The sequence below is a fragment of the Taudactylus pleione genome, unplaced genomic scaffold (genome assembly GCF_031769625.1).
Source record: "Taudactylus pleione unplaced genomic scaffold, aTauple2 ptg000758l, whole genome shotgun sequence".
NCBI classification, from domain to species: Eukaryota; Metazoa; Chordata; class Amphibia; order Anura; family Myobatrachidae; genus Taudactylus; species Taudactylus pleione.
The window spans coordinates 842,731-866,052 of record NW_028285160.1 but is presented as its reverse complement, the minus strand read 5'-3'; the positions used below and the strand labels follow the sequence as shown (position 1 = coordinate 866,052).

The 23,322-nt window shown below is 43.0% G+C and overlaps 1 protein-coding gene across 1 annotated transcript in view; it reads left to right on the top strand.

Annotated features, from left to right (window-relative positions):
- Nucleotides 1-23,322, top strand: part of DNAH11 (dynein axonemal heavy chain 11) — a 361,565-nt gene that overhangs the window by 72,753 nt on the left and 265,490 nt on the right. The window contains exons 9-14 of the mRNA XM_088457375.1: nt 242-358; nt 3,549-3,686; nt 3,794-3,912; nt 6,767-6,962; nt 8,380-8,484; nt 21,155-21,550. Coding sequence (XP_088313501.1) covers nt 242-358; nt 3,549-3,686; nt 3,794-3,912; nt 6,767-6,962; nt 8,380-8,484; nt 21,155-21,550 — 1,071 coding nt within the window. The remainder of the gene's footprint in view (nt 1-241; nt 359-3,548; nt 3,687-3,793; nt 3,913-6,766; nt 6,963-8,379; nt 8,485-21,154; nt 21,551-23,322) is intronic.

The window sequence follows — 23,322 nt, the reverse complement described above, 5'->3', positions numbered from 1 at the left end:
CCGTCACCACCTCAAGCGCTGACGCCCCGTCCCTCTGTCTGTGATGGCTTATATTTGCAAGTGCGCTCGCAGTGTGATCGCAATGCTAACTCGTGCATGCGCAGTACGCACCGTCGACTGATCTGCGTACGCGGTCGCAATTGCGATCCATGACGAATCAGGCCCAATGTTATTAAAATGATACAATACCTTTGTAATGAATAACTTTGTAATTACATAACTTTCTTGTCCCTTCTTGCAGGAGTTTGAACATGATTATACAGAGTTCTCGGCCAAAGTATTGGATCTTGAGACCCAGATTGCAACAATGATATGTCTCGCTTTTAAAGACTGTTCTGGCTTAGAATCTGCATTCAAGGTACCGTATGTTACATTTATCAAAACGTGACCAATGTTAGTTAAGCTACTGATATGTGCAGTATTGGGCCATGATAGACAGCTGTGTTTCTGCAACTCAAGACCTGCAGTGTCTCTCCAGCTCCAGCCAGTCCCCTTCTGTCTCTCCAGCCCCAACTTCTGTCTCTCCAGCCCACCTTTTGTCTCTCCAGCCAGCCCCACCTTCTATCTCTCCAGCCAGCACCCCTCCTGTCTCTCCAGTCAGCCCACCTTCTGTCTCTCTAGCCAGCCCGTCTTCTGTCTCTCTAGCCAGCCCGTCTTCTGTCTCTCTAGCCAGCCCGTCTTCTGTCTCTCTAGCCAGCCCGTCTTCTGTCTCTCTAGCCAGCCCGTCTTCTGTCTCTCTAGCCAGCCCGTCTTCTGTCTCTCTAGCCAGCCCGTCTTCTGTCTCTCTAGCCAGCCCCCTTCTGTCTCCCAGCCTGCCCCACCTTCTGTCTCCCCAGCCGGCACCCCTTTTGTCTCCCCAACCAGCCCCCCATCTGTCATTTCATCCAGCCCCCTGTAGCCCACAGACACTTACCTTCTTCTGTGTCTTCTGACTGGCTCCTCTTTGCGCTGCACCCGTCTAGTCTGTCAGTAGTGCGTCACGCGTGATAACCCCTTGACTCAGTAACTAAAAAAAAATAAAAAACTTTATTGTAGAAGTCAGCTGCCGACAAGTGGCTTCCCAGATGGACCCCACAGTAATGGACAGGATAGATCCATCTATAATTTCTGCCTGAGCTGCCGCAGCGATTAGCAGGGTGCAGGCAGAATTTAGAGATGGATCTCTATGTGCCCCCCCCTGACAGCTGGCGCCCGGATGCCAATGCTTCCATGGCCTTCGGGAGTTCGCCACTGTCCTGCTATCCAGATATCGTCAGTAGGAGCCAGGGACGGGCCCCCCTCTCTGTCCAGGCCTGGTAAGTTAAGTTACTGATATGTTCAGTGTTGGGCCATGATAGACAGCTGTGTTTCTGCATTCTACTATTCCAGACCCTTCGGTCTCTCCAGCTCCAGCCCACCCCCTTCGGTCTCTCCAGCCAGCCCCACCTTCGGTCTCTCCAGCCAGCCCCACCTTCGGTCTCTCCAGCCAGCCCCACCTTCGGTCTCTCCAGCCAGCCCCACCTTCGGTCTCTCCAGCCAGCCCCACCTTCGGTCTCTCCAGCCAGCCCCACCTTCGGTCTCTCCAGCCAGCCCCACCTGCGGTCTCTCCAGCCAGCCCCACCTTCGGTCTCTCCAGCCAGCCCCACCTTCTGTCTCTCCAACCAGCCCCACCTTCTGTCTCTCCAACCAGCCTCACCTTTTGTCTCTCCAGCCAGCACACCTTCTATCTCCCCAGCCTGCTCTCCTTCTGTCTCCCCAGCCAGCCCGCCTTCTGTCTATCTAGCCAGCCCGCATTTTGTCTCCCCAGCCAGCCCCCTGCAGCCCACAGACACTTACCTTCTCCTGTGTCTTCTGACTGCTCCTCTTACGCTGCGCCTTGCTAGTCTGTCAGTGGTGCGGCACGCATGACGACCCCTTGTCTCAATAAAAAAAGAAAAGAAAAAACTTTATTGTAGGAGTCAGCTGCCGACATGCGGCTTCCCGGATGGACCCCACAGTAATGGACAGAATAAATCAATCTATATTTTCTGCCTGAGCCGCCGCAGTGATCAGTAGGGCACAGGCAGCGTTTATAGATGGATCTCTCTGTGGCCCCCCTGACAGCTGGCGCCCAGACGAATGCAATGGTACACGGTCTACCAGAAATAGATCAGCATTTCCACAGGGCGTCTCAGGGTTTACTTTGTCTATCACACCCTAGTACAGAAGGTGAACGCTAAAGCTTCAGTCCCGGCAGTCCACCCCTGATGGAGGCCCTGATCATGTCCGATCATGTTTACAGTTGCATCATTGTACAGCCGTCGACTTAATGGTGTCTGAGTTCCAGGGTCTGCAAATAACTTGTCAACATTTTGATTGTCAACAAGCCTTAATTGAAACCCGACATTATATTTGGTTACATATAGAATACAATGGTACACAGTCTACCAGTACTAGAGCAGCATTTCCACAGATAACTAGGGACTGTTGCATTCAAATTCTGTGATTTGTGACAGCATTTAAACCCTCCCACCATTATATCTGTAATTATGTATTTCTACGCAGACTGACAAAACCATCATAGTTATTGTGGCACATATAGAACCATTTCTAATAAAAATACCAAAAAAAAGTTTCAGTTGAGCTTGTTTGTTTTATTGTTGGTCTTACAGGCTGATCACCTATCATACTTGTCATGGTTAGTTTCATCTACATTTATATCAGGCATATATTGGATATGTACTGGCAGTATAAAAATTATAATTACATGATGCAATACCACTGTTTCATGACTGCCTTCATGTTGTGCCTTCTGGGATCTTGTGTATTGTTGAATGTGAAAGGGTCATTGCCTGGTATACTGTATATACCTCCTCAGTGGTGACTGCTTTGTGGCAAACTAAACCTCACAAGTAAATCTACCAAATCATTTCCTGTCTTAATGAGTCTGCTTTGTAGTTTGCTGATAGAGGGAGACATATGGGAGTGTTAATACACATACAGAAGTACAAAATACTCTGGCACATCCTTGATATGGTTCAAGCAAATGTTATTTTACAAAGGGCAATACTGTTTATTCCTCTACATTGGCGTTTCTGGGAATGGGGGTGACCTGAAGCAAAGAGGTCGTCTTTCTGGCGCTCTATGGGAGTGCCATGGGCATGTAAATGCATGTGACTGCGTCCTGCAGCCACAGAGGCCATTGGTTGAGGGATTTAAGTTGGATACACTGTGCGACCCTATGCATGAGGGGTTTATGGTGCTATTGATGGTGCGTCGAAGATGGAGTGTTCCTAACCATCAGCGGATTTGCACTGTGCTCAGATAATGGAAGTGGGCGTCACACCCTAGTACAGAAGGTGAATGCTGAAACTGGCATCTGCATATTTTCACTATTGTGAATTTGTAAGAAATCGCAGACGCGCATGAATTGCGTCCATCTCTGAATCCTGCCCATAGTCTGATACCGTATAAATCAGAACTGTCAGCCATCACTATTTCTTGCAGTAAAAGGATCGTAAAGAATATACAGCTGGTTAGCGTCACTGTGGGCTAACAATCTCCGATACGTCACTTACTTCTTTTTGCAGCTGCTGGCCATCTCCGGCTACTTTTTGGAAAGACGGGCCATTTTGGATATTTTCAGCCCAAACTATTTCATACTGCTCCAGTTGTACAGCAAAGAGCTTGATAAATGCAAGCAGTTATACGATGAGCATATTAAACAGGTATGTTGCAAATCTAATGCATTTTACCCTGTAACAATAATAACATGCCTTTATAGGGAATACTATGTATAATTCTATTGTACGTTTTTTTGTTTTTTTTTCAATAGATGGAAACTTGTGTTGTGCACAAAAACATGCCTGTCATTTCTGGCATCTTGAAATGGTCGAAGGAACTCAAGGACCGAATACAGACAATGTGGTCACATTTCAGATTTATCCAGCACGAGTAAGATTCAGAAGCCATATATATATATATATATATATATATATATATATATATATATATATATATATATATATATATAGCAGCCAAACATCATTACCTGGCTTGGGGGTGAGAGGATACCAGGGCCGCAACTAGGGGGGGGCTGGAGGTGCACGTGCACCGGGTGAGCCGCTGTACCTGGTGCCAGTGACCTCCAGCCCGGCGCTGCAGAGAGGCTCCAAGCCGGACGTCCGCTGGTAATATTTATTACCAGCGGGCGCCCGGCTCCTTCTCTGCAGCGACGCGGTGTAGCCGGAGCCGGAGGCTGGAGTTCTCTCCCGAACTCCAGCTTCCGGCTCTCCCCACGGGCACTATGGGGGAGACGTCATGACATCTCCCCCATAGTTCCAAGGAGCAGCCGGCGGACCGGACGCGACGCTGGATGCAGGAGCGGGGTTCAAGGTAAGTATTTTTTTTTTAATAAGCTGCACTTCAGGGGCATTATTATGGGGGCAGGGGCATTACCACAGGGGCATAACTATGGGGGCATAGGCAATAAGGGGCATTACTAATGGGACATGAGCACTACAGGGGCATTACTATTGGGGCATGGGCACTACAGGGGCATTACTGTGGGGGCATGAGCACTACAGGGGCATTACTGTAAGGGCACTACAGGGATATTACTATGGGGCATGGGCAATACAGGGGCATTACTATGAGAGCATGGGCACTACAGGGGCATTACTATGAAAGCATGGGCACTACAAGGGCATTAATATGGGAGCATGGGCACTACAGGGGCATTACTGTATGGTGGGCACTACAGGGGCATTACTATGGGGGTATTAACATATGGGCATTACTATGGGGGCATTACAATATGGGCACTACTGCAGGGGGAATTACATTGGGGGCCCCAAATTACTGTTTTGCCCCTGGTGACAAAAATCCTAGTTTCGGCCCTGGAGGATACACACAGACTCATTTGGCCTGATTCTGAGTAGGTCGCTGCAATGTCCGTGTCTGTGTGTTTTACTGATCTTGCACCATCGCTACAAGCTAATATGCTAATGCCTGTACAGGCCCTTCCCTGGTGTACGTCTGTATGTCCGAATGTGCAAGGACTGAGACGCCCACTTTATGACAATAAAATATCACCTGGTGATTCTTTAGACGCAACCATCGATCCTTGCACCATCCCCATGCTAGGTGCAGATTCTCCACAAAATGTGGCCTGCAATGCCTGTGATTGTGTATCTGAGCCTACAACCACTTCTGCGACAATCCCACTACACATCCATAAGGCTGACTATCTCCGTGCCTTTGTATAGTCTCCACCCAGGAACGCTCATTACATTATTTAATCTGTGCTTCTTAATCAATACTGCAAGTTTTTACACACACACACACACACTGTTTGACGCATGCGCTGTGCGACTTTGTTGTCACTTCGATGCATGCACAGTTGAAATACATCAACCATTTGCGTGAATATCAGCATCCAAATCAGAATCAGGCTTATTGGGTCCTTCTGTGATGGTATGGAATGTTGGGTATAATCTAGCTGGCACCTCTTTCCCGATTCACTTTGTATTTCTGGCCACCAACAGTTTCTATAGAATGCAAATGATATTTATTCAAGGAGATTTTAAATTGCCCTATAAATAGCTTAGCAGTTACTGTTAAGGCGTTTACCTAATCTGGTTGTCAGTCATTGAATTAAGCAACACTTAATTAGACCACAGCAACTTAAGTAAATACAAATAATAAGATTTACGGCATACTCTACTTCAGGGAAGAGTCCTATCATCAGTGGTACACATCACCAAGGACCCCCACTCATTTCACTACATTGCACCAGCAGCACTGCCATGTACAGTCCAAAGAGAAGCTTTCCCTATGGAAACTGTGGGGCTCATTCTACACAGTCAAATATTAATAGTACACCACACCTAAACGTAATCAGGGTTTACAATAAACTGACTAATATCAGACAACACACATTTTACATACTAGAACAATTGACAATCTAACTTGATATTTGATTATTTAACATGAGTTAAATATATTATGATTGATGTAATATCATAACTGACAAATAAACAAATGGACAGCTTAAAATCAGCCCTCTAAGTATTCACAATGAACTCCTCCAAACTACACAATAAACTTATGTACACAATATATTTTGTCTTTTTAATTACTACTAATAGAACCTCAGTCTGCACCCCTCCCCGTGCTTCACCCAGCCCCTCCCCTTTTCTGCACCCCCCGTGCTCCGCCCAGCCCCGCCCCTTTCTGTGTGCACCTCTGCCCCCTCTCGGCGGCTCTGTCCCATACTGCTCCATCCCGTCTCGCAGAATATGTTTAGTCTAAGTTTATTATTTCTTGTAGCAACCTTGTAGTTACTGTAACCTAAATTTCCATGTGGCATCTTTGATATAACCGCATGGATGTCACATGTCTTCCCGTCAGACTTTCTTTGACTGACCTATCTGAATAACTGATTCTGGTGATAAGTGTATTTCCAGTAATCCAGTGGTACCCAAACTTTCTTGAATGGCAGAGCCCAAGAGTATCAGCATTTTTTCCACAGCACCCCATAGGCCAAAAGTTTCTTATTGAGAAACTAATCAAAAAATTATTAAATGAAGTAAATTGTGCTTACCCGTCATCATTAGGGTCAGTTATATGGTGGGGGACAGGGTTACGCTCATCTTATTTTATGATTGACAGTCGCCAGCACTAGTTTGCCTATCACATGGACCAGCAATCATTTTATTTGGTACTGGACCAGCAAACTGTCTAAAGTTTGGGAACCACTGCAGTTTACAATAACTTTTCTATATGTTACATTTATTATTTCCTGTAGGAGCATGGAAAGTCCCGAAGCCTCGTCCATTTATCAAAAATATATGGAGATGATGACCTTACTAGACCAACATGAGGATTTGGCCTATGAGAAGTGGATATCTGATGTGGATGAAGTTTGCAAATTCAATATAGATCAGCCCCTCATAAAACGTAACCCGGAAGATGGTCTTCTGAGTGTGAATTTCGATCCCAAGGTACAGTACACCTCCGTCTTCTGTTAGCCTGTCTCTTTGTGAACTGCGGGCCTTATTCAGAGATGGACGCTAATGCAATTTTCATGCAGATTGAGCGATTATTTGCCAGTGTGCATGCGTATAAGCCACACTGCTGGTGCGCAGCGATTCCGGATGCACAGTGGATCTCAGGTTGTCAGCGTTTGGGGGTGGTAACGGGGAGTGTCCAGAGAACACAGGCGTGCCTGTCCGTTTAAACGCCATTACAAGCTAATTAATGGGCGCCCAATGTAGCAGTTCAATAATTTTTGGGCACCCATTAAATATTGTGCTTGTCGCGCCCAATTAGACCGGGTTTAGCAGCGTAAAACCCCTAAACCTACCTTAGGTATGGAGCCCAAACAGCAATTTGGGTGCCCAAAACCAGCACTTATCGCACATTTCTGCTCGCCACCTCAGGAGGGTGTGAGCAGAAATGCTGCCAGCTATTGGGCCTGAACAGAACAACAATTGAATTGCTCCATTGGGCGCCCATTAGTCAGAGCCACTGGTGAAAGCAAATGAATTCCCCCATGTGTCTGTATCCAGTTCTTAAGTTCCTTCGTTCATTTCAAGATGCTGTGGCTGGTTGGAAAGATAATCTTTAGGTGTGAGGCAGCTTTTGATGCAATTCTCACTATCTATACTGATTATTTTGCCTTTATAACATAATACTGCCTACGGAGGAGTTTTCACTGTACATTAAAGTATGTTCTGATCAAATTCAGTAAACACGATATGACAGGAATTGTAGTGCTACTAGGTCTGCTTTGATAGTATCTTGTGTGTGTGTCTGTTTTATTGCATTATACTTTTGATGTGTTTTAAACTCATAGCACTTTCTTATAGATTATGGGGCTGATGCAGAGTATTTATTATTTTATGTATTGACACTTATTTATATCGTACTCACATTATCTGCAACGTGTAGAGTAGAACTTAAGACAATGTGCAAAAATATCTTGCGTGTTTTGGCTCTATGCATTCTCTGAAGCTGATGCAGGATCACGTACAATTCAGTCACCTCTCCATTTGCAGCTGAAGGGGCATACCTCGTAATTGGGCTCTAACAGGGCGCTCTCACATGCACAAGGTTCAGTGATAACATTGCGGGCTATGTAGAGCTGTGCGTACATGTAAATAACGCCTATTTAGACATCTATTTTGCACCAAGAGTAGGGGTGGTGCAAATGCGCACGGAGCAGCGGCTATGAAACCAAGTGTACGGTTGGGGCTGTCCAGCCATGTTCATATGCCAGCACCACTTTCATAAAAAAAGCCGTCACGCTTGTCACATTCCATCACTGCTTACTAGCTCTCACTGGCAGTCTGATTTCTGAGATAACTATGTGTGTGTAGGTCCTCCTCTAGTCACTTATTTGTCTAATTCTTTTTCCAGCTAGTCGCAGTGTTACGCGAGGTGAAATATCTTCAAGTACAAAATCATGCAGATGTACCTAAGGCTGCATTAGGTATCTTTGAAAAGAAGGAAATCCTACATAAAGTAAGTATATAATATATAATAATGTTTATCACTTACAGAAGTGTCCTTACTAAGCTTTGTTAAAATCGTGCAAAAGACCTCCCTGCCTCGCACCACAGTATTGGTTAGAGTTATAGAGTGTTTGTAATGTGAGAGCTCTCTCAGAACACGCCTGTTTGTCTATACGAAATAGTGAAGAAAGTCGCACTTTCAGTTGCGTAAAATTTGCAGAAATATTTGCATAAAAGTCGCATAATATTAGGGAAAACGTAGCAAAGAGAGAGGAGACCAATCAACATTGCTCTCTATACAGAAGACTGACAATGCGGCTAAAAGTGGAAAATCACGTTGTCATACTGTACATTGTTGTTTGTCATGTATACCAGAAATCACTATATAATCACTGTATAATAAGTATGACATGATTTTTTCACGTCTAGCCAAATATTATATTTATTTATTTTTTGAAAAAAAGTTGTGTGAATTTTGTGCAGTAGGAAATGCTATGTTAAATATAGTACAGCAGTGCGAAAATACTGTATGCTCGCAAACCTCAGTGTGAAATATGTCGCCAATTTAGTAAATATGTGTCGTGCTAAGTGCAAAGCTGAGTAAGGACACATCTGTAGCTACTGTTATCACTGCTATAGGTCTGACACTGAGACATTTATGTGGGAATATAATAAAAATAAAAGCTGATTTTATGTTGTAGACTGGCCAGTTACTGAAAACAATTGTACATTTGAAGAACATCTATGCTTGTTGTGTGTACAAATAATTACTATTCCTATTTTTCCCTGTCAGAAACATATTGCTGGGACCCTAAATGTTTAACCCCAAAATTTACAAATTTTCTTCATTCTACACTGTCATAAATTACCAAAGTAATTGGTATCAACAATCAGAGGAATCACTTTTTTTTTTTGGACTGTCTACTGTATACTTTGTTTAATAGTGATTTTTTTTTTTAAACAAATGTATCTTTATTGAAGCATGACTATAGACAAGAAATGGCAAATGAACATCTCATCAGTGTAACATAACAAAAAAGGTCAAGCAAATGACTAATCACTTATATTTAATACAGTATGCATATTGTATAGCTACTGTACATTTGGCAGGACCATGTTTTGACTGTATCGTGTTTGAAAATGACAGTTACTACAATCACAGCAAATCGACTGTCTTGTTTTAAAATAATTTGCCCCTTAGGGACACTCTTCCATTGGAATCTAATTATAGTATTTAATTTTATCCTTTCCCGCTGAACAGAACTAAAGCAACAGCAATGCAGATTTCAAAGGCTGCTACGCAGAAAGCCACACACATGATACTATTACAGCAGACCAAGTAGCACTACAATTCCTGTCATACTGTGTTTGTTGAATTTGATCAGAACATACTTTAATGCACTTTGAATACTCCTCCTTAAGCAGTGTTATGTTATAAAGTCAAACAAATCAGTATAGATAGTAAGAATTGCAAGTAAAGCTGACCTCACACCTAAAGATTATTTTACCGACAAGCCAACTATTTGGCTGGTTGTCACAAAAATCTGATAATGTATGAGACCAAACAACAAAGGTTGGTTGCAAAGATAAACGTTTAGGGGTATATTTACTAAAGTGAGCGTTTTTAGAAGTGGAGATGTTGCCCATAGCAACCAATCACATTCTACTTAACATTTAACTAGCACCTTCTTGTAGAATCTGATTTTTCGCTGTGGGCAACATCTCCACTTCTAAAAACTCTCACTTTAGTAAATATTCCCCTTAGTGTGTAGCCAGCGGCCCTGTTGATGATATGAATTTTAAATAGCTACTTTAATGATTTGCAATGTGCTTGTAGAGCAGTATTGTGCTGTATATCACTTTGGCTTGACTTTTTATGAACTATACTTTTTATTTCACCATTATTTATAAAACTGACAATTGAGGAAAGAATAACATTCTTATCTCCAAAAAATATATGGATTTCAAAGGGAAAGATAGAGAAGGAGACAAAGAAAGAAGTTAAACAAGAAATAGAGAAAATAACAGCGCTCAACTATAATGAGTACATTTAATCATTTAATAAGGCATACAAGATACCAATATGAATATAGTTAAAAATGTTCAAAAGAGCATAAAATCAGTCCAATCCACCACACATAGATCTCATTAGATTCTAGGAGGTCTAGATGATAGTCCAATAGTATTGATCCAGTGGTACTGAGCATGTGCAATTTTAAAGGTCAGTCCAGACTTATAATTACCAAATCCAGTGTCCGCTTAGATTTAGGGGTCCTAATTAGCAGTGCTTATGGACTTCCGCAAGAAATGGTCCCCGGGCAGAGGTTTCGGCAGTCCGTTCTGTATAGCTAGATGGCACGTTGCTTTGACCAAGTATCAGCACTCCTGTGGTGGATGGGTATTGTGAAAAAGCAGCCAAACCTGACGCGTTTCGCTGTGTAGTACCCACAGCTTTTTCAAAGGTCTGACCTTTGAAAAAGCTGTGGGTACTACACAGCGAAGTCCATAAGCACTGCTAATTAGGACCCCTAAATCTAAGCGGACACTGGATTTGGTAATTATAAGTCTGGACTGACCTTTAAAATTGCACATGCTCAGTACCACTGGATCAATACTATTGGACTATCATCTAGACCTCCTAGCATCTAATGAGATCTATGTGACTGGTGGATTGGACTGATTTTATGCTCTTTTGAACATTTTTAACTATATGCATATTGGTATCTTGTATGCCTTATTAAATGATTAAATGTACTCATTATAGTTGAGCGCTGTTATTTTCTCTATTTCTTGTTTAATATCTTTGAGGACTGACTACCCTCTTCTTATACAGCTGCTTTTATCTCTTTATTTGTTATTACTTTACCCACTCCAGCGCTCCTGCAGTGTAATTACTGTGTTTTTTTGGACAAAGAAAGAAGTGTTTGCAATCATCTAGTTCTGGGAAGAAAGCACATCTTAAGTAAAGCAGACTGTTTATACACTCACCATAGCAAAGGCACATATAGAGAACACAATATTGTTTTCCATTTACGTGACCAATTTTCTACAATAAACGGATCTATAGCTCAAGATGATATATATATATAATATGTAAATATGTATACACACACACATATATATATATATATATATATATATATATATATATATATTACTGTGCAAAAGTTTTAGCTAGGTGTGGGAAAAAATGCTGCAAAGTAAGAATGCTTTCAAAAATAGAAGTGTTACCAATTTATTTTTATCAATTAACTAAATGCAAAGCGAATGAAGAGAGGAGAAATCTAAATCAAATTATAAATATTTGGTGTGACCACCCTTTGCCTTCAAAACAGCAAAAATTATTCTAGGTACACTTGCACAAAGTCAGGGTTTTTGTAGGATTATAGTCAGGTGTATGATTTATAGCAATCATACCAAACAGATGATAATGATAATCTGTTTCATATGTAGGTTGACACACTGTCATTTACTGAAACAGAAACAGCTGTGTAACAGCTGAGGACCAGCCAAACTCTTCTATAAAGGTGAGGTTGTGGAAGATAGTTTCATGTCACAGGTCATACACCATGGCAAGAGTGAGCACATCAGGCACATAAGCAAGATCTCTCCCAGGCAAAGATTTCAAAGCAGACTGGCGTTTCAAGATGTACTGTTCAAGCTCTTTTGAAGAAGCAGAAAGAAACGGGCAATGTTGAGGGCCGTAGACACAGTGGTCGGTCAAGGAAACTTAGTGCATCAGATGAAAGACACATCATGCTCACTTCCCTTCGAAATCGGAAGATGTCCAGCAGTGCCATCAGCTCAAACTGGCAGAAACCAGTGGGACCCAGGTACTACACCCATATACTGTTCAGAGAAGGCAGGCAAGAAGTGGTCTTCATGGAAGAATTGCATCCAAAAAGCCATACCTTCAACATGGAAACAAGGCCAAGCAACTCAACTGTGCACGAAAACATAGGAACTGGGGTGCAGAAAAATGGCAGCAGGTGCTGTGGACTGATGAGTCAAAATGTTTAATATTAGGCTGGAACAGAAGGCAGTTTGTTCGCTGAAGGACTGGAGAGCGGTGCAATAATGAGTGTCTGCAGGCAACAGTGAAGTATGTTGGAGGTTCCTTGTATGTTTGGGGCTGCATTTCAGCAAATGGAGTTGGGGATTTGGTCAGGATTAATGGTGTTCTCAATGCTGTGAAATACAGGAAGGTACGTATCCATCATGCAGTACCATCAGGGAGGCATCTGATTGGCTTCAAATGTATTCTGCAGCAGGACAACGATCCCAAATATACAGCCAATGTCATTAAGAACTATCTTCAGTGTAAAGAAGAGTCCTGGAAATTATGATATGGCCCCCACAGAGCCCTGATCTCAACATCATCAAGTCTGTCTGGGATTACAAGAAGGATTTGAGCAAGACTACGTCCACAGAAGATCTGTGGTTAGGTCTCCAAAATGTTTAGAACAACCTTCCTGCTGAGTTCATTCAAAAACTGTGTGCAAGTGTACCTAGAGGAAAAGATGTTGTTTTGAAGGCAAGGGGTGGTCACACCAAATATTGATTTGATTTAGATTTGGATGGCTTATTTATAGTTATCATAAGATGAACCTACTGCAGTATAACGCTTCCCTGCTAACAGCAATGGTGGCACATAGATTGTTCACAATTGCGCTGTCACGAAGATCTGTGTAAAAAGAGGGTAGTGTTTACTCTCTAAGTGACAGGCATTATACAGAGTATGACACACAGGATAAATATGACTGTCTTGCAATAGTAAATATGAAATGTAAGTGTTGTTATAATATAAGGTTGCTCTTTGTAACAAAATACATCGTAAGTTACTAATCATAACAAAGTTACATCACTGCAGCCGCAGAAGAATTATTCCATTACTAACAGACACTGGTTCTACAATACACAAAAAAAGATTAAAGAGCCTGTTTATGATGATAGTAAAATATATATATTTACCTAATAAAAATTAATCAGGACTAACTATGAATTAAATCTCCTTGAAGGATAATTATCACATTTTCCCTTCAGCAAAACAGGAGATTGATACACAGGTGTAATTACAGTAATATTTCGAACAAGGTGTATTATAAGCCAGTTCCTATAAGAGATAGATATATATATATATATCTATATATATCTATATATATCTATCTATGTATATATATATTAGACCAGCAGTATTGGAAACACAGTTTTAATACACTATTTTCTTATTCTATTTCTTTACATATTTATATTTCGAAATCTATATCTTTGAATTTTAAATATTTTGTCAGGCAATCAGGAACCCTTAATAATTCAATTTTTAATGCAAACTAATAAAGATTATAGAAGTTTTAATACCAATTTTGTGCATTACTCAAATGTGGGAGGTGTGATCTGTGCGCCATATTAAATACTTTACCTTCTCTTTGTTTTTACTGTTGACATCTTTATTAGAGTAGATTTGTAGCACCCCAGAAGCAGGAGTTCTTAGGATTTACAACAACCCCTGTAAAGCTAATCAAGACGAGATATTATTCAATAGAGGGTGATTCATTAACCTCTGGGTTAGGATCACACATATATCCAGCAAACTACAAATATATGTAGACACCCATCACTTGTATTTCACGTTACTCGTGCGGGACCAAATTTGACCTATCCTGCATTTTTTCCACACCTGCCTAAAACGTTTGTACAGTACTGTATATATACAGATGGGTCCACCTACATCTATCCTCCATGCGCTAAAAGTCGCGCTACACATAATGCAGGAGCTCCGCGTGAATCAGTAGCGATGAGCATTTTTCCATGAGAATTTTTGCATTCAAATACGTTTTATTCGCACTGTGATATGAATAGGACACACAAGCAGCTTCTGCTGATTAAATTGATATGCAGCATGCCTATATTCTGTGTGCGACTGCGGTGCATCTGCATACAAAATGCTACGTTACAGTGTCATAGTTGCTGACACTGTTATGTGGCGTTTTGTCTGCAGTATGTAACATAGCGTTTTGTATGCAGATTTGTATTAGATCCTTGCCATAGGTAAGGAGTGGGTTGCGGGAGCACTCGCCATCTGAAGAGTCGAGCTTCGAAAATATTGTTTGTCCACTTTCACCTGCTTTTGTAGAAATTGAGTGATAATGAATAGAGCCCATGGACTTAATCACAACAGGATTGCACTGTGCAGTTAGATGTGACTGCACATACGTCCTGTAGTGCAATATCCTGGGAAGGTAGCTCATATATTCTGCCCTTTGAACCTGCAGAGCACTGTAGCCTGTCTTTCTCCAGAAGCCCAGTTTAGACATAAACCAGTACATCATGTCCAATTCATTACTCTACATCAGTGGTGTCAAACTCTGGCCCTCCAGCTTTTGTGGGACTACATATCCCAGCATGCCCTGCCACAGTTTTAGCATGCTATAATAGCATAACTGTGGCACTGCATGCTGGGATGTGTAGTTCCACTGCAACTGGAGGGCCCGAGTTTGACACCACTGCTCTACATGAAGCCTCATATTTCATTTTGTGTGGTCTATTTTATAAATGTTTCTCAATTAATATTTTCTATTTTCATATTACAAACTACCCATTAAAAATTGTGCCCGAAATTGTTACCGCTTCAGTCATGTAAAACTGCGTACACACGGTACGACAAAATATATCGTTCATATCGTTATCGTTCAAACCATTCAGTTTTGGCCCCTTCCAACTAACCAACGACCTGCGATGCACGGGCACGTATGGACGATAGCGGTATCGTCCATCGGCCGTGCATGCAGGCCAACCTGCTCGATATCGAGTAGGTTACTTACTATAGGGACCCGCGATCGTTGAACGTGGGTCGCTATAGTCGTTGGTAAGTTGGTGGTGTGCTGGATGATCGATATCGATCATCCAGCACACCAGGGAGGACGCAGGACGATCAGACATCAATATCGTTATCGTTGTTTGATCGCTCCATCTGTACGCACCAAAACGTATACCTTCATTTACTTAGCATGCCCCTGAAAAGGGATAAACTAATTGCAATCAGTAGTAGTTACAGAATAAAGGTTTTTGGAATTTACAATAGTTACTGGGTGTTTGTGTGATCCCTTCTTCCCTTCCCCTCTTTCCTTTTATTTCGCATTCTGGGCCCTAATGGGATTTGGTAATGCTAAAAAAGTGAACACATTATCCTTCATCTCAGTAAGCAGCCTTTACATTTATTTCTTTATATCCCACCTGACACTGTGCATATGACATAAAATCAACTTACTTTTAAAACTAAAAACTAGAAATAAAGACACAACACGATTTTGGCGAAAATGAGTTCACACCTTAATAAATAAATTCATTTGATCAGTTAGTTCTCAGAGTGGTGAGAGGGCACTGAACGTCAACAAACAGCCAATCTAAAATGCAGAATACAAATTGAGGGTGCCCTCAACACAACTTAACAAGGAACCACCTCACTTATTTGGCCAGTATTGGTATCTAAGAATATGACCATGCCCACCCATAAGGTTATGGCAGTCTCACTGGAATGCATAGTAACCACATTTGTGCCCAATCTAGCCACCAATGCTAGGTTCAAAGATCTGCATCTCGCCACCCTACGCAACCTCAATAGCGCCAAGATTGAGGAACGCCATATGGCAGATACAACTGTGCCAGGTTGAAACATAAATCTGGGTGTCTAACATCCTTGCCAGCAAGTTGTAAAAAAACTTTGCAGTGGCCTCATTGACCCTTTTAGAAACTCCATCCATAGTTCCCCTCGATAGCCATTGCAGCACAATGTCTGACCAGACCACTTTAACGTGGGATTAGTGACAAGAAATATAGCTTTAATGGTCAAAATCAACTCTATACACTCTATGGTGCCATAAGCATTCGTTGCACAGATGCACAACCAACCATGCCGGGGCCCTCCAGCTCTCTATGTACTTCGAGACCAAAGGTGTTGAAAATCTCATATCCCAGACACCTAGCAAACAGGCCAAACCCAATTTAAAAAGGGCAAACAACTCTTTATCTCTAACAAGCTTTTCAGCTCAAAGAACAAACTAGTGGCCAACCATCCAAAGTGACCAGTGATCACTGTGGACATCTGTAGCAGAAAAGTTCCAAACATGGACAAACAGACAATGGACACAATGGACAACAGAAACAAAAGCAAACAAATCAGACCTATCAGTGGGGTGGGGGAAAGGGTGGGATGGGCAACCAAGTGAAGTTGACAACTGTAAATTGCCTCTGGGTCTCTTCAGGCCACTAAGGTACACTTTGGAGGAAAGTTTAGGAGAAGCCCTTCACACCTACCAAATCTGGCGAGTAATAATGAGGTTTGCACCCTGGACCAATTACTCAAGCTAAAGCATGCCACTTTGTATATAGCACTTATACGCAAAAGACTTTCACCTGTCTAAGGTGCATATAGAGTCTGCTGAAGATCCCAGTCTCAGCAGCACACATCACAGCGCCAATCCTAAACGAGTGAATCCCGTACCCACCACTAGTTAAGCCCAACTCCTGTAAACGTCTGAAGCGACATGCTCAACCGTCTCGCCCAGGGAATGGAGTAAGTCAATGTCAATGAGCTTGTCTCCCGGAAAAGCTTTTTCTAGTGCCCTTCCCTCTAATACTTTGGATAAAAAAAATATTTTGTGGGGTCCAGGCACCTGTGCAACTTGAAGAAACAGGCAGAGCCACACAATGCTGATGCCATAGATGCTCTTGACTGTCCCACCTGATAATGACTGCACAAACTGCAACAAGAGGTGCTAATTCTTATCAGACACCTCACTATCTCTGATGAATTGCTGTCAATCTTCCCAAGCTGAAATGTAGGTGTTCAAAGTGGATGGGGTGATATCTCTCTTCACAAGCCCTTCCATGGCAGCCTAAAAATCTGCTAGACATAATGAGGACAAGGTGACCCCAGGCAGTACCACACCAGGAGCTAGCACACAGAACCTCACCCAATCACAACAATGCCATTAGCAACTACTAGAACGAGCCGGCTCCCTCGTGCGCATGCGTGAGGCCTGCTACGACCAACAGCGCTGGTCGTAGCGGGTCTCTTTCCAAAGGGGGCGTGCTGTCGATGTTGATTGACAGCTCGCCCCGTTTGGAAGGTGGGCCGGGGAGGGGTGGCAGCCCAAACGGAGGCGTTCCCATGGGAATGCCTGGTGTTTGGGGGAGGCCCCACTGACATCACTAGTGATGTCAGTGGAGAGCTTCCGGCTCTGACAGAGCCAGAAGCTCTCCGGGGCTTATGACAAGTGAGACCCTACCCTAGGGTCTCGTCGTAAGCCCCGATGGTCGCGATGGTCTCTGACCATCGCGACCATCACCTGAGCGGTTGTTAGAGCTGTGGGTGTTAACCCACAGCCTAACGACCGTAACAGAGGCAGGTGGTCAGGATGCAAGTGGCCGCCCAGTTTCTGAGCGACCACTTGCATCCTCCGACCGCCTCTGAATGAGGTCCTTTATCTTTAAGTCAGCTAGTGGGCGTGCAACCCGGGCTATCTCACAGGCACAGCCCTTTTTTCTCCACTCTCCTCCGCTTTCTCCTTATTCCTTGTTGGCTCCATGGCTCCTCTTCTTGTGGGGCAGTGATGTAACTGCTCCCTCCCATTGCGGTCAGCTTCAGAATCACTCTGGTTCCCCCTATGGCAGCAAAGCTCACTACCATATAGTCTGCATGTGGCTGTGAGGTGCTCGCAGAGTGGCACAAATCTGCAACCCAGCAGTTGCCTAATATTTGGCTTTGCCAGAGGTACCAAGTGACCAATCTATCCCCAGTTCAGTCCCCACTCATTGTAATAACAAAATAGCTCTAACTACCTCCTTACCCCAAATCCGTCACTAACTTTCCCCCTCGTAACCCTGAAACTTCTACATACTATTCAGATACCTTACTGGACACATGTCCTCAATTACCACATGTACTCCTAATGTTCAGGGCCCCTGGATATGTTGCTCCCAAAATGACCCACATGTCCTCAGATACCACATGTACTCCTAAACGTTCAGACTTCCTCTCATGTCCAGGGCCACGGAGACAAACAGTGGGCTTGGGTGATACAAAGGGCGTGGCCACATATAGCAGGTGTGTCCACACCTACTCTGAAAAAAAAAATGGTTTCTCCGCACACTGCGGAGGGGGGTTTTCCTCCTCATGAGCTGGCCAGGGCTCCTCAAACCAGCCTGGGCCTAGGTTATCACTACCCTCTCCCCTTCACCTGCACATGTCACTCCAACCCGCACTATCCACCATATCAGGGCCGGATTAGGAGCTACATGGGTCTGTGGCTGAAAGTGATCAAGTGCCTATTACGAGAAGCAGAGGAGGTGTGACCAGTGCTGTATGAGAGTGGCCAGTGCCATGTGAGCGTGTACACCACCTACACTGTCAGCGTCAATGTCTCCCTAAGTATATAAAAATAGTAATATTGAATAATTATGTGAGAAAAATAAAAATACAATGATAATGCTTCTAATTTATGGCCGACTCTGTGGCCCACTGGGTGGCTAGTTATTATCATGCTGTCATGATGATAGGCCTAGTTGTATACGTAGGCTTTTGGCTGTAGTCTCATCCGCCTCATTGGTAATCTGGCTCTGTATAGCATTCAGACAACCACACATATATCTCCACTCACTTGGAGTACCAGTGGTCGCCTACTAATAACATAGCCCAACAAAAACAATTGTCTATTTGCCAAGGAAATTTGAACAAATTTAGGGTATTTTGGGGTTGCTGAATTCAAAAATAATAGTAGTTGTTTTTAATTGGCTCTAGTTCTTGAGATAATGGGTACCACCTTAATACGTGCATATGAAAATCAGAACATTCTAGAACATTCTAGAAGGTGAGACACATGAATATTCTAGGTGTTAACTCAGAGAACATTCTAGAATATTCCCCCTCCGTATATAAGTGATCGGCCCCACAACCAGCAGTCAGTTGACAGTTATCTATTGTGTTTTTCTTGTTTCTCGTCCATGTATCTAAATAATTAGAGCCATCTAGCAAAACCGATGTCATAATCGGAATCGACATCACAAAGTTACCCCTAAATCTCTCTAATATGTTGTCAGTAAAATGAGTGTTGATCAGTGTAATCTAGCGACCACTATTTAGCCACTAATAAATTAGTGGTCATTAAATTGGTAGTGGGTAATCACTGGTAATAATTTAGATCAGCCTGTCTAAAATAATACATTTTATGCTGGGGATTTATTATATCAGAAGAGTAAAACAAAAATCATAGTGCCCCATTTATTTACGAAGCTAAACACCAAGCAGTTTTTGTTTAGTGTCGCGGTGATACAAATGAAAATGCCACTGGCAATTATCAATACTTACCTCTCCAGCGAGGTCCAGCGAAGTCACCCTCGATGGCAAGGTCCTCCGTTCAGCTGCTGCCAGCCTAACACTGCCAGTGCCGGGGTTCTGTGTAATACGCATGCGGTACAGTCCACATGGCACTTTAACTTCGCTGGGACACGGCAGTGCCTTGAAGGCTTCGCTTCACACTGACCACGATGCCCCTGGCTGAGTAACTTACAGAGCACCTCCCCCCCCCACCTCCCTCCGCAGCACAGACGTTTAACGTGAAAACGTCTTCCACGTTTAGGCCACACCCCCGATACATCCCGACTTCGGGAGTTCTGAACCGGCACTCTCCCATAGAACAACCACTTGGGTGCCCTCAGTGGAATATTTGTTTTATTGAAGAATGAACTGCGGCACTCCAAGGTTGGTAAATCAATCAGTTTGTATTGGCATGTACTTCTGAAATTTCAGAGCATGCGCCGCTCTTTTTTCAAGGTAGCCAAATACATCACAGACATAAACAAGTACATTATGTGAGTCTTACCTTATATAGGTGATCAGGGTCACTGAACTGCAGGCAGACCGGGGTAGCACAGGAACTCGCTGGAGCCGGAGTCCCGTCGCACTGACGTCAACACTGTGAGGCCTGGTTGTCAAGGCAACCAACCCGATGCCGGAAGCGTCACCCCGGTCCGCACTGCAGACCAAAGTGAAAAAACTAGTGTAATTAATGCATCATCATAATCCTAACAAGGTTAACATAGTACAACATTGTAAAGCAAATCTTGTAATTGCATTTAAAACTACATCTCCCTGTTAAGGTGCATACACACATAACGATTTTTTGAACGATTTAACTATAATAACGTCGTTATCGTTCAATCGTTGAAAAAATCGTTCAGTTTCTGAGTTATAGCGATGAGTGATTATCGTTCATGCGCATTTGTAGCTTATAGTTCATTCTGACTGACCAACTGAACGATTTTCATTAAGGGAAGTTACAAAAATCGTTTGTAGTTCAAATAATCGTTCATTACACTTTAAAACATCTGACAGATAATCTGACAGAAAATCGTTCAGAAAATCATTCAGAAAATTATTGGTAACAAAATCGTTACGTGTGTATGCACCTTTACACAAAAGCTGATATCCGTTGAATGTATGGACACCACTGTATACGGCAACATCCTCTCTCTACATAGACAAAGCACAGTTAGCTGCATAGGCTTATTCATGAGCTCAGTATATTTCAAGGTTATAGAGATGCTTTAATTTCGTTATGCTATGTTCCTGAAAATACACTTGAATGTAATGCTTAATATTTGACTTGTTAATATTTTGATAGTATATTGGAAGCTTGGATCTCCTAGTTCAGTGGTACAATAAACTGCAACAGACTGTTTTGGAAGTAGAATACCCCTTGATTAAAGAGGACATGGCGGCCATTAATGAACAGCTGAGAGATGCAGAGACTCGCTACACATGGAATCAGGAGGACTGCTGGGAATACATTGTTCAAGTGAAATCCGTAATCTATGACTTGGAGAGGAGAGTACAGAAATCTAAGGACAACATAACTGCAATGCAGCAGATCATGAACACATGGGCTGAGCAAGCATTGTTTTCACGGAAAGACAACAAAAAAGAAACCCTGATAAATCTAGAAGACAAAATTGACCGAATCAATAAAAAATATAAGTCTATCCAAGAAGATGGATATAAACTGCGCAGCTTAGCTGAGGTACTCCATGTATTTACTTTTGTGTTTTCAATAGTAAAGTGCACAATCTCCTTCCCACACTGTAAGCAGCCATTTTGTGGGTTGACGCAATATTCATGAGAATGAAGCATACATTTTCTCTAGGAATATTGAGGAATGATTTTACTTCCACTGTTTGTGGGTGACAGATACACTTTTTACACTGCTGCTAAATCTATTCCTAGACATTAGTACATAGTGCTGCAAAAATTCCATATGCTTAAAAATGTTGAATGTCCAACACTTTCCTCTATGTGCCTTCTTATTTCTTAAGTCTGCTGTCTCTATACTGTGAGCAATGCGGTATTTAATTGACTGAAAGTATAAATAGAATAAAAGTTACAATTTCATACAAATATAATTAATTCAGCAGCCAATGGGTACATCTCAGGGTGATCTCATAAAAATGGCTCTGATTGTGTGGCAATGGGGCAGGCTCTCAGGGCTGGCCCTAACTAATTTGGTGCCCTAGGCAAGACTTAAGCTGGTTCTCCCTTCCCCCCCGGAAATAGATGCCATCTCAAAGCAGCGTCGCCCTAGCATCCTACTCTGGGTGAGAGGGAAAGATTTTAGCTGGAGCCCCTTAAATTGCAGCCAATTCCATTAGCAATATAATATATTAATGATTTACAAATAATAGAAAATAGTAGAGTTGCAAAATTTCTAAGCCCCCTCATGCCCCTTTCTATGCCAGCCCAGAGCCCCCGCCGACCCCTTATATGCCACAGAGCCCCATCACACTCCTATATATTCGTCAGAGCCCCGCATGCTCTTATACTGTATATGTATGTATTAATTCAGATGTGTTCATTTTTGTAGGGTGGAAACCATACTAAACTCAAATTACTCCACTTAAAGTTGCCATCAGTTAGTGCCAGCCCAAATGTAGTCTGCCAACATATCCAGTCACTGGATGGAAGTAGGCTGGAACAGATCACAGTGACACCTCAGGGCAGGCTAGGACTTGAACCTGTTTCTCCTCCAGTTACTAAGGACTCCTCAACTTGTATAACAATCACCCCTGCACACACTGGGCCTGATTCAGAGCAGCTCGTAAGCAGCCGCTCGTTCGCTCTGAGCGATGTTCGCACAACTGCGCATGCGTATGGGTCGTAATGCGCATGCGCAAACCAGACATTGCGGTCGGAAATCGTGTGCTCGCAAAACAGCGAGGGGCTGCTAATTTGATTGACAGAATGTACCGTTTGTGGGTGGTAACAGGGGAAGGTGCTTGAAAACGGGGGAGTGGAGATCCGAACGCAGGCGTGCTAAACGGTCAAAAGGGCGTTTAATGGGAGTGCATAATTAGTAAAGGAGCGTCATCGATCACGTCACTTGGTTGTCTTTTAGCCTGAACTGCTCGCAGTGATTGCGGTAGGAAAAACCTACCACAAGCACTGCGAGCAGTTCAGATGCCTTTCGATGTACCCGATTAATAAATACCGGATATGACGTGTGATGCGAACGGCAAAGGGGCGTCTTTACAAAATAGCGAGCGCATTTTTCGTTCGCTCGCTCAGACATAGAGGCGTCAATAAACCGCAAAGAGCGAGCGTTCAATTTAAATAGCCGGCCCCTTTTTTGGAACGACCGTCCGCAAATAGAGTCTGGCTCTGAATCAGGCCCACTGTCCCTAAGTGTCCTTAGTACATAAGCACCAGGGACTGGCAGCCCTCCAAGGACCTGTACTGTTGACTGCCCCAAAGATTACCTTGTAACTCCACTTACCTTTCTGTCCAATTTCCTCCCGCTGC